At 54.3% G+C, this 16,082-nt stretch overlaps 1 protein-coding gene across 4 annotated transcripts in view; it reads left to right on the forward strand.

Moving 5' to 3' along the window:
* The window catches only part of LOC105469284 (regulatory associated protein of MTOR complex 1), a 413,056-nt gene that overhangs the window by 341,606 nt on the left and 55,368 nt on the right, over window positions 1-16,082 (forward strand). For all 4 annotated transcript variants that reach the window (XM_011720145.3, XM_071081792.1, XM_011720144.3 and 1 more), the window contains 3 exons: window positions 681-821; window positions 1,722-1,880; window positions 14,132-14,250. In XM_011720145.3, the coding sequence (XP_011718447.2) occupies window positions 681-821; window positions 1,722-1,880; window positions 14,132-14,250 (419 nt within the window). The remainder of the gene's footprint in view (window positions 1-680; window positions 822-1,721; window positions 1,881-14,131; window positions 14,251-16,082) is intronic.

A 16,082-nucleotide genomic window follows, 5' to 3' on the forward strand; every position in this document is an offset into this window, starting at 1 on the left:
TTCCTTTCTTTTTACCCTTTTTGGAAATTAAACTCACAGAAACCTTGAAGTATGACAAACTTCTGCAATAGGAGCTTTGCAGAAAAGCGCAGGGGCCGCCTTCCTGCCGTGAGTCATTTCATCACACTGCTGTTGGCTCTGTGGCTCGGTGAGTCATGTCGAGTCCTTTCTCACACGTGTCGTTTTGACTGGAGAGTACAGTTCCTATCTCATCGCTGCTGGCAGCCCCTCCCCTACCACACAGCCGTCTCTGCCATGCAGAGGCTTGTCATCAACAGTGAAGCCTCACTGCTTATAGGAAGCCCAGGAAGGGAGAAGGGTGAGCCAGACTGAGTGCGGCCGGCCATTGCTCTGCTGCGGCTTCCCGGGGAGCGGCTCATGGCCCACGTCACCACGCACCTTGTGTGCACTTGGACAGGCCGCAGCCACCAGCCTCTCCCCTGTTGTCTTTTGTAATTTAATATCCACAGAGCGACAAGCGGTTGTCGTTTGTCCAGTGCCATCCCGCAGAGCCTCCACTCACGTCTGAGTCTCCCTGAGCTGCGCAGCTCCTGCGTTCACATTCGTTCCAGTATAGGTAGCAGCTGCCGTCACCGAGTGTCCCAGCTGCTAAGTGTCAGAAGACACGCCGGCCTGCGCCTGGAAGCCCATCGTAACTTGTCTTTCTCCTTCTTTCCCAGAGGGAGGGAGTCTGACCCCAGTGCGAGACAGCCCGTGCACCCCCAGACTTCGTTCCGTGAGCTCCTATGGAAACATCCGTGCTGTCGCCACAGCCAGGAGCCTCAACAAATCTTTGCAGAACCTGAGCTTGACAGAGGAATGTAAGATCCTGGAAACTGGGTTCTTGGATTGGGAGAGATTGGGGTTGTATTTTCCAAAACTTTTTATCTGAGCAAGAATCACTCTGCCCCTGCCCCTTCTCTAAGTGCATGCCCTGAAGTTGCATCTGGCAACATGGTGATGAGCCAGCTGTCCTCGTCTGGAGTCACCCTTCCAGACGTGAGCATGGCAAGGAGGCGTAGGCCAGTCCCCAGAACAGCCAGCGGGCACGTTACCAGTGCAGAGCTCAATTGCAGTCGCAGGTGAAGCGGCGGCTCCTTGGAGGGCCGTGCCCTGCCCCAGTCTGTGGGTGTGGAGCTTGGTTCCCAGGGAGATCAGTGAGTTCCTGTGCCTATGTGTGCACCAGGGTGTGTGTGTGCCAGTGTGTGTGTACCAGGGTGTGTGTGTACCAGGGTGTGTGTGCGCCAGTGTGTGTGTACCAGGGTGTGTGTGTACCAGTGTGTGTGTACCAGGGTGTGTGTGAGCCAGGGTGTGCGCACCAGGGTGTGTGTGTGCGCCAGGGTGTGTGTGTTTCAGGGTGTGTGTGCGCCAGGGTGTGTGTACCAGGGTGTGTGCCAGGGTGTACCAGGGTGTGTGTGCACCAGGGTGTGTGTATGCCAGGGTGTGTGTGTACCACGGTGTGTGTACCAGGGTGTGTGTATGCCAGGGTGTGTTTACCAGGGTGTGTGCACGCCAGGGTGTGTGTACCAGGGTATAATGTGCGCCAGGGTGTGTGTATACCAGGGTGTGTGTGCTAGGGTGTGTATGTACCAGGGTGTGTTTGTGCCTGGGTGTGCTGAGCTTTATTTAGAAGAAAATACATATCTCAGTCATGCCATTAACTTTAAGACCAAAAGGAGGGTCCCGGGAGCACCCCACTGACCCCACTGTGTCTCGGGCAGCCGGCGGCGTGGTGGCGTTCTCCCCTGGAAACCTAAGCACCAGCAGCAGTGCCAGCAGTACCCTGGGCAGCCCCGAGAATGAGGAGCACATCCTGTCCTTCGAGACCATCGACAAGATGCGCCGCGCCAGCTCCTACTCCTCCCTCAACTCCCTCATCGGTGAGTCCGCGTGCCCCTTTCTGCTTCCGAGAGGCCCCGAGGGTCTCCTCCCCACACAGAGCAGCACCAACCTGTGTCTGCATAGGGCAGTGGGTGTCGAAGCTATCTGTTCAAAAGAAAGAATAAAAGTCAGCTGGACTGCGAGGACGTGACGATATTTTGCTGGGGGAAGCGGGAAAGTTGAAATCACTGTTGTGATGGGATGGTATTTTACAGGCCGCTCCGGAGCCATGGGAGCTGGCTAGCTTGGCCGGGTGAGAAGGCTGCCAGAACCTTCCATCTTTCTTCCGTAGATGGATGAGCGTTCTTCATGGGTGCTGGACACCCTGGTGATGCAGAGCAGTGCTTCTCAACCGGGGCTGGGTTTGCCCGCAGGTGCAACTAGGGCACAGTAGGGGTGCTCCTTGCCCTAGTGGGTGAGGCCAGGAAGCTGCTCACATCCTCTAGTGCCCAGATCGGCCCCCACACGGAGTGTCCGCAGTGAGCGGCAGAGGGCCCTGCGGTCGGGACTGGGGGCTGTCATCCCCGCCCTGCCCATCTGCGGAATCTCTACAGAACTTTCCCTCCATCCCAGCAGCTGGACGCAGCACTGCCTGGAAATGGAAATCTGATGGAAGGGTCGGATTCTTCTCTTGTTCTGCCATGAATGGTGTATGCCTGGGTTCTACCACCAGGATTGCTGATGTAAAGCAGGAGAAGCAGGAATTCACTGTGTTTTCTTATTGTGTAGCTGTGTTCATCTTCACACTGCTGGTAACAGATTTAGGGCTTAACCAAACGAGCCTCCTCTCCTCTTGTTCTGACTATCCAGAATGGCTTACCGGCTTCACTTGAGTTTTTTTCATATTAAGGAACATTTTAGCCATGTAAAAATTTACAGAGACTTGCGTGTGTATGTGTGTGTGTGTGTGTGTGTGTGTGTGTTTGTGTGTGTTGTATTCCCAGCTTAAGGAATTACAGAGGTCGAGCCCCAGAGCCCACCCCGGTCCCATTCCCTCTGGTGACGTTATCCTTTCCCTTTCTGGCCATGAGCCCTGGCACATACGTGGTGCCCACTTAGAGGCTTTTACCTCCTGTTGGCGCCGTCACACAACGCGTGGCCTGCAAAACCCGTTTGGCTCTGACTTCAGTCTGTATCTTTGATAGTCATCTAGGTTTTGTTCCTTCACCTCTGCTATCTGCCGTGACTCCATTATCCATTCTCCTGTCGGGGCACTGTGAGGCTGGTTCTAGTTTCTTCTTCCTTTTTGTTCCTTTTTTTAATTAGCAAACTCAGAATTCAGCCCCTGCCACCATGGAGCCCCACGTCCGACACACCCCTCACTCGCTGCACCCAGCTCTGCTGGGCCCCGGCACTCACGGCCCCCAGCCTGGGCTTCGGTGGGGAAGCTCTTCTCGGGCATATGGTACCGCTCACCTCTCATTCAGAGCCCCCATCCGGCAGCACCTTCCGAGAAGCCTCCCCTGAATTTGTCCCGATCTGTCTGGGCTAGTGTGACGTTGTGAGGGTGGGTTTGAATTCTGTATTCCATTTCTTTAATGCTGATAGGATTATTTACACTCTCTATTTCTTCTTAAGCTAGCTTCAAAAACTTTTATTTTTCTAGGATTTTATTCAATCCAGCTAAGTATTCTCATTCTTTCCCTTGAGGCTGTCTGCAGTATTCTCATGAGTCTCTAATCTCTTTATTGTTCCAGCTGCTCTGTCATTCCCAATCTGCTGTCTCTTTAGATGTGTCCCCTTTTATTCCTATTGTTGTTTATTTGCCTTTTCCTCTTTTTATTGATGAATCCTCTAAGATATTTGTTCATTTCTTTAGTGTCTTCAAGTTCTAACTTAGGCTTTGTGAATTTACTGCATTATTTTATCTTTATTTTTCTATTCCAGTACTTTATTTTGTTTCCTTTCTTCTGTTTTCTCTAGGATCACCCTCTTGTCCTGTTTCAGTTCTCAAGTGCAAAATAAAAATAGCTCATTAACTTTGAGTTTTCCTTCCTTCCTAATGTGTGTGTTCAGGTCTGCGGGACCCCCGCCACCGCCGTCTTCCCCTGGCCCACTCCCCCCGCCGTCTCCCCATCCCGCCCGCTCCCCCGGCCGTCTCGCTCCCGCGGCCGTCTGGCTCCCCCTGCCGAGCTTTGATGATGGGCTTTTCACTTGCGTTCAGCTTCAAGCTCTCTTTCTACTTCCCTTGTGGTTCCCGGGGACGGCAGTCCGGCCACAATGACAGCAGCACATGGGAGCCTAAAGACCTGAAACAGACACAGGGCATCCGCCAAGGCAGTTCCCACCGGGCAAGCCTGTGGGTGTGCTCCCGGCTTTGGCCAGCTGCTGCCTTGAGCACCTCTGGATAGAATGAGTCCAGAGCTTGCACCATGCCCTCCAGGGTATGGAGAACTGAAAGGTTCACTACACAACAACCCAGACACGCCAGCTTAGCCCAGACAGACCAACTTGTTAATTTTCATTGAGAAATAACGTTGCAGCTTTGGTTGTCTGCTAAAATATGCCAAGCACCCAGAAAGCGCAGAGTTGACACTGTATATTAGAGTATAAATCGAGGTATTGCCAAGTCACCAATGAAATATATTCTAAAATCACTTGTAAGATGTTTGTTTTGAACTGGAATACACTTTTTAAATAGAATTGTTATATATAGTGGTTAGGTTTCCAGGCTAGCCTACAAGTGTCTTTTAAAACCTGTCTGCAGAAATTCTACTTATAAATCTGCAATGTAAAAAGGTATTTTAAATATTTTTTTAAGTACTAGAAAGTGTAAATTCATAGTATTCTGTTTTGATTACACCTTTCCCCTGGCCCCGGCCACAGCTCCTGTGAGTACCTCTCTAGCGCCTCCAGCAGGTTAGTTCATGCTCACCAAGGTCGAGGTGGTAGCTCCCTGCCGTCACGTGTAGGTTAGAGCAGGAGTCTGCAGTCTTCCTATGAAAGAGCTTTGCAGGTGGGACTGCCCCTTGGCACTTCCCCAGCACTGCCATTGTGGTGCAAAAGTAGCCAGAGACCGCGTGTGAGTGAATGAACTTGGCCATGTTGCTACGTAACCGTGTGGACTGAAGTTTGAATTTTGCATAACTTCACATCACAAAATATTGTTCCTTTGATTTTTTTTCAACCACCTAAAAAGTGTAAGAACCGGCCGGGCGCGGTGGCTCACGCCTGTAATCCCAGCACTTTGGAAGGCCGAGGCGGGCGGATCACAAGGTCAGCAGATCGAGACCATGGTGAAACCCCGTCTCTACTAAAAATAGAAAAAATTAGCCGGGCGCAGTGGCGGGCGCCTGTAGTCCCAGCTACTCGGGAGGCTGAGGCCGGAGAATGGCGTGAACCCGGGAGGCGGAGCTTGCAGTGAGCTGAGATTGCGCCACTGCACTCCAGCCTGGGCGACAGAGCGAGACTCCGTCTCAAAAAAAAAAAAATGTAAGAACCATACACAGGCCATAGAAGAACAAGGCCGAGTTCAGCTCAGAGAGCCTGAGAGCAGAGCACACCCTGCCCGCACCCCAGCCTGCAGGGACACTCCTCTGAGGACACTCCTGTGAGTCAGACAGAGGGCTTGAGACTCTTCCACATATTGGCCACATATTTTGACCGTGCCCCCACTGTGCACATTGGGGCACAAAAATGCAGAACAGGCAAACCCAGCGCCACCTGTGTCGAAGCCGGTACCATCGGCTCTGGGCATCTCCTTCCCTTCCCTGCAGGAGCACGTGTCCTCCCTCTGTGGCCGAGGGGACCGGCGTTTACTCAGGTTGACTCCTGGCCAGGAGTCAGAAACTCCTCTTTGTACCCCCACGCATCCTTCTCTCGGCAGGGCATCTGTGGCCAGTCTCCTCCCCACCTTGCAGCCACCTGAGCCAGCTGCTCTTTGGCCTGGTGGTCGCAGCTCCCTCCCGGGTCTCCCTGCTTCCACTGTGGCTCTCCTGGGGCTGTGTGCTCGCTGTGGCCGCCTTCTTCTTCTTTTTTTTTTTTTTTTGAGACGGAGTTTTGCCCTTGTCGCCCCGGCTAGAGTTTAATGGTGTGATCTCTGCTCACTGCAACCTCCGCCTCCCAGGTTCAAGCGATTCTCCTGCCTCAGCCTCCCAAGTAGCTGGGATTACAGGCACATGCCAACATACCTGGCTAATTTTGTATTTTTAGTAGAGACAAGGTTTTTCCATGTTGGTCAGGCTGGTCTCGAACTTCCAACCTCAGGTGATCCGCCTGCCTCGGCCTCCCAAAGTGCTGGGATTACAGGCATGAGCCACCACACCCTGCTGGCCTTCCTCTTTCACAGGAAGCTACAGCGGCATCACCCCTCGGTGCTCACCTGGTGACCGTCTGCCAAGGGCCTGGTTGCCCCACCGCCCTGCCCAGCCCGTGCTCTATGGCGTTCTCAGTTCACTCTCATCCCTCCGCTCACACGTATCTGGCCATCAAGTAAGAATCAAAATAAAAAGTTGCACCTGGCCTGCAAGCATGCAGAACTGCACCTTTTATTGGTCCAGGGAGCTCAAGCCAGGCGGTATAGCGCTGGGTCACCATGCCACCACTGAGAGCTTCTGTCTGCAGGTCCCCATGCCCACTGCACCTCCCTTTCCCCCTGGGCATTTTGAATACCACGTGGGCATCTCCTCTTCTGCTGGTGAAGGCTGCAGAAAGTTCACAACTGTGGAGTTTCCAGGTGGCTTAACTTGCTGAGGCTGGTGTTTACTGTGCATGGGCCATGCCTGAGGCCCTGGGTGCTGTCCACAGGCGAGAGGGACCGCGGGGACCCCGCCCAGCTCCTGTGTGAAACTTAGCTCTTGTCTGTGATGAGTGAATGCCGCTGTTATCCTCGGTACTAGTCTCGGTGGAGTACAGGGCGAAGAATCAGTGTCATCTGAGGGTCACCCAGACGGAAAGCACATGACAGCTTGGGGCCAGGACAGGGGCTTGGCCTCCATGAGTCTTCTCCTCTGCCCCTTCTTTCTCTTCTGTCTTCTCGAAGGAGCTGGAGTCCCCATTCCACCATCCTTCTTACACAGTCTGATTCCTGACTTTTTTTTTTTTTACTGGAGAAGACTGAGTTTTATTCGTGTGTCATTCAAATCTTAGGAAATTTGACAGGGAAGAGTTTCACAATGAGCTGGAGTTTAGGAAGGAGAGAAACAAAGTCGCCCCCGCGAAGCCAGCCTCATTCATATTCAGGAAGGTGTCGCTTACGCTACCTGGAAACCACCGTGCTTACCTAAGCGTTCAGAATTCATCACCTGCACAGAACCCCATTACGCGCAGCACTTCCCTGTTTCCAGCCAATTTCTTTCATTTCAGCCAAAGAACTGCAATCTCTTGAGGCCCTTTCATTGAAGATTGCAGAGGCTTTCAGAACCATGGCAACCTGGAGCGTCCATGTCTCCCCATCTTTCCCGGCCCCCCAGAAGCCCCATCGCCAGCGCCCTCCCCGCTCTGCCTTCCCCAGAGCACTTGCATTGTTGCACCCTCGGTCACGCGTTTCCCGTCTCCTCTGTGGCAGTGAAGCCCCTTGGCTGGTACTTGGCTTCCTTCGATCACTGATGGAGCCCAGGTTCCCGCCCCCAGCAGTGCCTGGCCCCTGGTGGGGCAGGATAAATGTTTGTGAAACTAAATGGGAACCCAGGTCTCAGCACTGTCTCAGGTTCTAGAATCTTGTTTGATGTCTCCATCCTGCTTGTTTCTCACTCAGCCCTTCCTCTGACCTGACATCCACAAGAATCCCCTAAATCAATCCCTCCTGTTTCCAGTGCCCCCATCCCATCAGGCCTCATTGCCCTGGGTCTTGCTCTGTACAGACCACAACTGGGCAGGCCCTCTCTCATGCCAGCTCCTCACTACCCTCCAGGTGAAGCCTTCATTAAAACCGCATTTTCTGTAGAGGCCAAACCGTTGCCTGATATTCAAGGCCTTCCTTCAGCCCCCTCGCCCGCCATCTCAGCAGCAGCTGTTCCACTGCACCTGCCTGCAGCCCCTGGCCCAGCCCCTCTGCCGTCTGTGCAGCTCAGAGCCAGGTGGTCTTGCTGGGAGGTTCCCTGGCCCACCGCCAGGATCCCCATGTAGGTGCCTGACCCAGCACATCAAAGCATGATGTCACCATTGTTACCACCACAGTCCTATAAAGTTGTTCCTTGCTAACGCATGGACATGTGGACACAGGCCTCACCTGTCCCGGCCCCCAGCCCATGCGTTTGCCCTCTGCACTCATCTGTGTTCCTGACGCCCGGGCTGTGGAGCTGCTCAGGACAGAAGGACGGCTGGAGAGGGTCTGTGGCCTGTGTCCACACGTCCTGGGACCCAGCCTGAGGTGCCCTCCTCACCCCCAGACACGCATGCATGTGGCCCCACACCACATCACCCCCACGCTCGTCCATCCAGCCCCGGCTGCCAGCTAGAGTGCAGTCCCATGGGGGACCACGCCGCCATGTGCTCCACCCGCCTTCCCTCCCGAAACCCTGCGTCACGGCCAGAGTCCAGGCACACCCGTGCTGAGAGACGAGGCGAGAGTTAATTCTGCTCTGGTGGCCTGAGAGTGCTCTTCCCGCAGAAAGCCTCATCCCTAGAGCACTGGTGGGGACACAGATCAGAGGCCTGGGCTAGACAGAACCAGTTTTCACGACTCTGATAAATACGGTGACATTTCTTACAGTTTTGAAAATGTGTTACCATAGAAATGGATCCAGGATGGACTAATGCAAGGGAGGGGAGGGTGAGAAAGGAGTGCAGCCCCGCGGAGTGTGGAGCTGGCCCTGGTGTGGCTGTGGGAAGTGCCCTACTCACCCAGAGGAGGAGCTGGGGGCCCGGCCAGCGGCAGAGCCAGAGCCCCGCAGGCCGCCTGTGCTCTCCACACCTGAACACGAGATTCTGCGGGAGAACTGGCGTCCAGTCCTGACCCCTCTACTTCGTTCAGAATCTGGGAGCCAGAACTACTGCCCTTGGAGGACAGAGGAGCCCGGAGACCCGAGCCTGGAAACTGGGGCACTGCCCGGCTCCTGGGAGGCCACAGAACAGGGGCGGCCCCTGCACTCCAGGCCTCCCCAGGCCTCTCAGCCGCACACACTGGCCGGTTGCACTGCTGCTTCACTGGTGTTTACAGGACAGGCCATAGCAATTGCTTCTCCCTTCATTTATTTTTTTAATGTTTCTTAAAGACAGGGTCTCACTATGTTGCCCAGGCTGGCCTCGAACTTCTGGGCTCAAGCAATCTTCCCACCTCACCTTCTTGAGTACCTAGAACTAGTTTCCTTCCTTTTTTCCAGGGCTCGTTATGAGCCCTGCATGCAGCTCCAGAGACCCCCACTAGTGAGTTCTGGCCAGGCCTCGAGGCCTGGGTTTCAGGGTAGAGAAGGTACTGGTTTCTGCCTTTGCAGAAGAAAAGCCTGGTGCTTGCTCAACCAAAAGAAAGCTAAGCAGGGTTGTTGCCAAAGGAACTGTGCGGGTTCGGAAGGAAGGCTTCACAACCCAGAAACCGGATTTACTTTCGTCAGAAGACAGTGGTGAGAAAATGAACAACAGGTTTCCAGTGCTTCAGGATTATGTTTTTGGGCAAAAGTCCTTAACTAAAGGCCATTACTAAGTTTGTCTCATAGGGGTATTGAGCACGCTGAGAAGACGATGCAGACGCGCCGCTCACCCGGCCCGGGAGGTGCTGCATTTTCCCTGTGGGCAGCTGCAGGGCCCACAGCTCTGGCCGGCCCAGGAGGAGGGGAGGGCAGAGCAGCTGGTCAGCTTGATTCTCGTAACAGCCACACCGAGTCGTGGGTGCAGCCCCTGAGGGGACAGGAGTTACCCTTGGGCACTCAGGGACAGAAGGGGTCACAAGAAAGGGGCCGCTGCAGAAGCCTTTGGCCTGAGACACTGGTTCCCCAGGATGGCAGAGGGTCTTGGCCACCACAGACTGAGTGAGCACATCGGAGGGCACAACCTGCTCTGCCGACCCCTCAGCCTTGGGGTGGCGGCTGGCAGCTGTCGCCTGCGGGAACCTCTTCTCTGAGCTGCTCCGCCAGACCTGGAGCTGCTGGGATTCAGCTGGCCAGAGCTCTGAGTCAATTTCCCTGCCTTGTATGCTATTTGGAAAGCTGTGGCCATTGCGCTGAAAAATAACTTCTAAAACCATTCGTTATGATCTTTTATTACTTTTAGTCTAGACATGAAAATAGGTTCTCCGTGCTTACAGGGAGTTTTGTGAGTGCCAGCAGGGGCCCTTTCTAAGCTCAACACCCCGGGTCCCTGACTCCCTGCAGGGCAGGACCCGAGCAGCCCCACCTCCTTCCTGGTGGACTCGAATCCAATGGGAAGGTCTCTGCGGTCTGTTTTGGGGACCGGCAGATTTTACAACAGGACAGTTCATATAACAGAGCCTGAGAGAAGACTGTGGCCAAACCAAGGAAAGACGTGAAATAAAGACAGCAGTTCCATGATCACAGCGTCATATTTTTTACTAGTACATAGTTATAAAATCCACTGTCGCAAACAGACTGGCAAAAATTAGATTTTTTTCCCCCCTGTTGAGTCACAAACAGTATTTCGACTTTGATATAAGTTGAAATCTGCACGAAGGTCAACAGCAATAGCGTCGTCCCTCAGTACGCGTGGGGGACTCCAGGACCCCAAGGACCCGGGGCCCACGACGCTCAGTCCTGCTAGGAAAGGTGTGACAGCTTTGCGTCCCCCACACACGTCCCCCACCATGCTTGAATTGTCTCCAGATTCCTCAGAATACCAAATCCAGCACAGTGTGTCAGCAGTGGTTATGCTTTCTTGTTTTTTTTGTTGTTTTTTTTTTTCTGTGTTTTTTTTTTTTTTAATGTGTATTACTTTTTGTTTTGTTTTCAAATATTTTCGATCTGTGGTTGGTTGAATCCATGGATGTAGAGGGCCAACCGTAATAAAAATCTGTTTTTAAAAATTAGGTGACAGGAGCAGCTAATCCATCTCATCCCCCTGCCCCGGCAGTGCCTCGCACAGTGCCAAGGTCCTTTCCTGGAGTGTCCTGTGGAGCCCTGACCTAGACCCCGGTGCCCATGTCTGTGGCTCCCACATCATGGGTGATGCTCAAGCAGCCACCAGCCTGCACCCTCCTCGCACTCTGTCAGGGCAGCCGGGAGCAGGGGGCCTCCTGCCACGCCAGCCCTGGGTTCCGGGTGTGCCCAGTGCCCTCCTCTTTGCAGTAGCCTGCTCCCTGCCCCCGGGCCTTGTGAGGAGCGTTCTCATATAAGGCCAGCTGCCCCTCACAGCCCCTTCACCTGGCAGCTGAGCCTCGCAGGGAGCTGCTTCGATGCCTTACTCAGCTGTGGGGATCCCAGGACCCCAGAATAATCAAGGGGAGTGGGTCTCAGGCAGGCAGTCATCAATAGGCATCTTGTGGGGCCATGCTGTCACCCACGGTGGAGGGTGTCATGGAGCCAGGCGGAAGCAAACTTCTCCAGTGAGGCCACATCTCCTCCTCACCAGGGCCTGTTGCGGGGGCGATTTCAAAGCCACATCTCCTAGCCCACCCACCCACTCTTTAAAAAAACTGAGGACACAGCCATCGCCGATGTCCTTGTGTTGCATGGAGCAGTTCCTAGGAGCCGGCATCCGCTGGGATAGAGAAGAGTCTAGGGAGTGTGCCCACGGAGTCTGGACCGATTTTACATTTCTGAGACTTGCTTGTGAATCCACACGGCTGTTGCAGAACTGTGCGATCTGAGCTGGAAGGCTTCGGTTCTGTCCCAGTGCACGTGGTGCAGGACCACGGTTGAGCATAAGGTGCATCTGCATGGCACTGTGGCACCGAAGTCCAGGTGTGCTTGGGCCCTAGACTCCCAAGACGTCCCCACTGCCACCTCCTGGGTGCGAGGCTCAAGCACAGGGACCGCCTGCCAGGTGCATATGTGCATGGGCAAGACCTGTGGGGGACGTGTCCCTGGGAAGAATGCTTCCTTTGGTTGAAGGCTGTAAACTTGCCCTGTGGGGTGAGACATGTCAGCTCCCAGAAAAGGTCCCAGCCTCTCATGATTCACTCCAGCACGGGCAGCACAGCGGCACAGTGTGACCTAGATGGCAGCTGAGCTCTTGATTCCACACGGCTCAGTCCTGGAGACGCTTACTCACTGCAACACGCACTCCTTGTGGTGGCCTCTTCAGGAGCCACGGGCATGGGGCTTCCCTGACCTCTGCACTCACGGTGGGGGCGTGCAGCAGGGGCAGACACCGGCCCTCCGTACGTGGAGCTGAAGGAGAGCCCGTCTCGGGCTCGCTGAACGGAAGCCATAGGTGGCCGCAGGCATCTGCAGAACCCACGCACACATTGACTTTCGCACCCCACCTCCATCTCCGTGGATTGACCGGGCCGTGCAGAGCCCACTCCGCGTGCGCAGCGTGTTCACGCAGTGAGACGAGCTCCTCCACTGGCTTTCGATGCCTAAGCTCTTTCGCCAACAGTCGGGTGGCCTGGAATCACACCTCACTCGAAATCCTTTGACTCTCTAATGAACAAGCACTTGCTTCTCAGCAAATTGTCCAGCTTCCCCAAAAAGAAAGAAGATGGAGTTCTATGGTGGCTGGATCCCTTTTCAACTCCCAGTGCCAAGGGCAGGGCCCTGCCTGCCTCAGCCTCCGGGGCAAAGCCTGGCAGGAAACTGGCACTCCTGGTGCCTGCAGGCAGGGGAGGCACCACCTGGCCCCGCTCTGCCCTCCACACTCAGTGCCTCCGGTCCTCAGCCCAACCCTTGCTGGACCTGCTGCCTCTACCAGGATTGCTGCTTCCCTTCTCCGCCTCTCTGGGTCCAGCGTGGCATGGACACCAGTTCCGCGATGCCTGCTCCATCAGCCTCCTCCCTAGCCTCAGCCAATGCTGACTGCGCCGGAAGCCCAGCAGTCAGTGCCTGCCCCTCCCTTCTGGTTTCCAAGTGCTCACGGCCCTCACCCCACAATCTCTGATTTGCTCCTGCAGGCTTCTGTCGAGTATCCCCCAAGGCTCCACGTCCCCATCACCTCTGCGTTTTATTGTTCAATGTCTTAGATCTTGTTTGTGCTACCCACCCTCGCTCCAACCCTCCTTTGCCCAGAGAATGATCCTGCTTCCGCTTAAAGCCCAGCTCCTTCGTGCCTCTTCTGCCGGGCCTTCCCGCCCTTCACCTCCTAGCCCACTGCCAACAGGAGGAGTCACTCTTGCTCCTTCCTGCGTCTCTCTGAGGCTGTGCGGTGTTGTGGATGTGGCATGGCTCAAAGGTCAGATGGGTGCGCGTTCACATCCTTCATCCTCTGGGCCTCACCTTCCTCGGTGATGCTGGGGGTGATACCCGCCTGTAGGATTGCTGGGGAATTAAATAGGACCGAGCAGCCGCACCGACAAAGCCTCAGTGCTTCCCTCCGTGCCCACCACTCACTGTTGTTATTTATGAACGAGTCTGAGTCCCTGCTGGGTCCTGCCTTGTCTGTATTTGTATCCGAGCGAACAGCACAGGACCATGTATCAAGTGTCGGGTGAGTCGAGAGAGGCTTAGGGACAGAAGTCACAGCACATCAACCTTTCGTGTAGTCCCAGCATCTCAGAGCAGGGCCAGCACGGAGGTGGGCAGGAGGCGCGTGGAGGTGGACAGGGCCAGCGCGTGGAGGTGGACAGGGCCAGCGCGTGGAGGTGGGCAGGAGGCGCGTGGAGGTGGACAGGGCCAGCGCGTGGAGGTGGGCAGGAGGCGCGCGGAGGTGGGCGGGAGGCGCGCGGAGGTGGGCAGGAGGCGCGCGGAGGTGGACAGGGCCAGCGTGTGGAGGTGGACAGGGCCAGCGCGTGGAGGTGGGCAGGAGGCGCGCGGAGGTGGGCGGGAAGTGTTCTCTGGGTCACAGTGCACAGCAGCACGTGCTGAACTTGGTGCGGTGCAGACGTCCAGGCCACATGCACCACTACCCGTGGGCCGAGGAGGCTCCTGGAAATCTAGGACGTGACATCAGACGCTCCTCCAGGGGTGTGGTCGTGCCCTCCGATCTGCTGAGGCATTTCAAGGAAAGTTACACCCTTTCCAATGCAGTTTTCCTTTTAGAAAGATTCAGCCTCAGAAGATGAATCCATGTGATCAAGCCTCGTGATCAGCTAGGATTCTTGACTCTCAGGACCCATTGCCAGAATAACAACATGGGGGCTTCCTGTAACCTCCACTCTTTAAAGCAATGCTTCTGATACCAGGGTTAGGGTTTCAGAAAATGCAGCTGCCTTAGGAGCCTCATTGGCAGCTACTGTCTGCTAAAACCTCTCCCATTTCTCTCTTAGGAGTTTCCTTTAATAGCGTTTACACTCAGATTTGGAGAGTCCTGCTGCACCTGGCTGCTGACCCCTATCCAGAGGTCTCAGACGTGGCCATGAAAGTGCTCAACAGCATCGCCTATAAGGTACGTGCCGGGCGCTCCCGCTGCTGATTCTCGGTTATGAGTGCACGCGAGGAACCCCAGGCGTGCCCGGGTCCACGCCACGGTTTAGAAAATAAACAAAGCGAGCTTCAGCAAACGACTTGAATCTGGAGATGTACAGTACACCCTGAACACTGCCTGTGCCGCTCCCGTGTGGGCAGGGCGCCGGATTTACTGACCCCTGTCAAGGCAATTAGGGGAGGACTGAGGACTGCCATTATTTTTCAGGATCCTCTGATGTCTGGGTGAGCTACAGTGCTGGCCCTTCTTCCATTTTTTTTTCTTTCTTAATTATTTATAAGAGATAGAGTCTGCCTGTGTTGCTCAGGCTGGTCTTGAACTCCTGGGTTCAAGGGATCCTCCTGCCTCAGCCTCCCAAAGTGTTGGGATTACAAGCGTGAGCCACCGCTCCTGTTTTTTTTTTAAGACAGAGTCTCACTCTGTCCAGACTAGAATGCAAGGACCTGATCACGGCTCACGGTAGCCTCCAACTCCTGGGCTCAAGCAATCCTCCCACCTCAGCTTTAGAAGTAGCTGGGACTGCAGGTGCACACCACCACACCCGGCTAATTTTTAAATTTTTTTTAGAGACAGGGTCTCAATGTGTTGCCCAAGCTGGTCTCTAACTCCTCAGTTCAAGTGATCCTGCTGTCTTGGCCTCCGGAAGTGCTGGGATTACAGGCATGAGCCACCACACCCAGACTTTTCTTCCATTTCTGACAGCAGTGATTTTTGACTCATTCAAAACCCTTCTAGCTAATGGTTTCTTATTCATGGCCGTTCTAGCTAAAGGAAACTTTTCAAAGAATCAGCTTTTGGTTTCATTGGTTTTTCTCTGTTGTTTGGCCATTTTCCATTTTATTGATTGATGCTTTCATCAGTAAAGCTTGCTTTCTTCTGCTTACTTTGAGTTTAATTTGCTCTTCTCATCCTAGTTTCTTAAGGCAGAAGCAGAGGTCATTGATTTTAGTCCTTTCTCTTTGGGGACTGTAAACTCTTCTCAGTCCCTTTTGTGCGCTCTGGGCGTTTGGTCTACCACCTTCCCGCTGTGTTTTCTGTGCCTCGTGGGTTGTCACTCTGCCATGAGCAGATGAGTACTTAGTCAAAGACTCTGGGGGCCTCCCCTGCAGACCTTGGAAGCTTTCCCCTCTCCAGTGCTCTGTCCTGCAAATTCTTACCACCTCAGCCTCCCTGGAGCCCCAGTCTCTGTCTCCTGTTCCCTGAAAGCGCTGGGCTCACCCTCTCTGCGCTGTGGCCTGGGACTGCCTGAAACCACGCGCAAGCTGGACACAGGGCAGCTGTTTATTTCCCTTCTCCCAGGGATCACAGGCCTGTGACACCCAGCGCCCAGTGTCCGAAAACAACTGTTTACAGTATTTTTCCTGGTTTTCTAGTTGCTTATGGAAGTTGGATGATTTACATGGAATTAGAAGTCACTCATTATAGCACTTAAAACATTTTTTGTAACTTTTTGATAAAACTTCAAAAGCTTACAGAAATGTTGCAAGAAGAATGCAGGGAAAGGCTACACTCTTGCAGCCTCCGCGGTGTTCTCCATCTTCATCCGACCCCGCTGCGGAGTTGACTTGGGTGTCACTCACTGCCAGGGTCTGCAGGGTTGAGGAACCACGGCTTTCCGTCCTCGTCCATTGCTTTTTCCAAGTGAGCTATCGAGTCTCCCCTCTCATTGCTGCGGCCTTCTGGGTCCCGTCAAGCCGGGGTTCCTGCAGCTCCTCAGCTCCTTTTGCTGATACTATACTTGTGTGGCTTTCGGTTCCTTCAACTAAGTTATTTTCTGTTGGTCTGGTTATGTC

The sequence above is a fragment of the Macaca nemestrina genome, chromosome 17 (assembly GCF_043159975.1).
Source record: "Macaca nemestrina isolate mMacNem1 chromosome 17, mMacNem.hap1, whole genome shotgun sequence".
Lineage (NCBI taxonomy): Eukaryota > Metazoa > Chordata > Mammalia > Primates > Cercopithecidae > Macaca > Macaca nemestrina.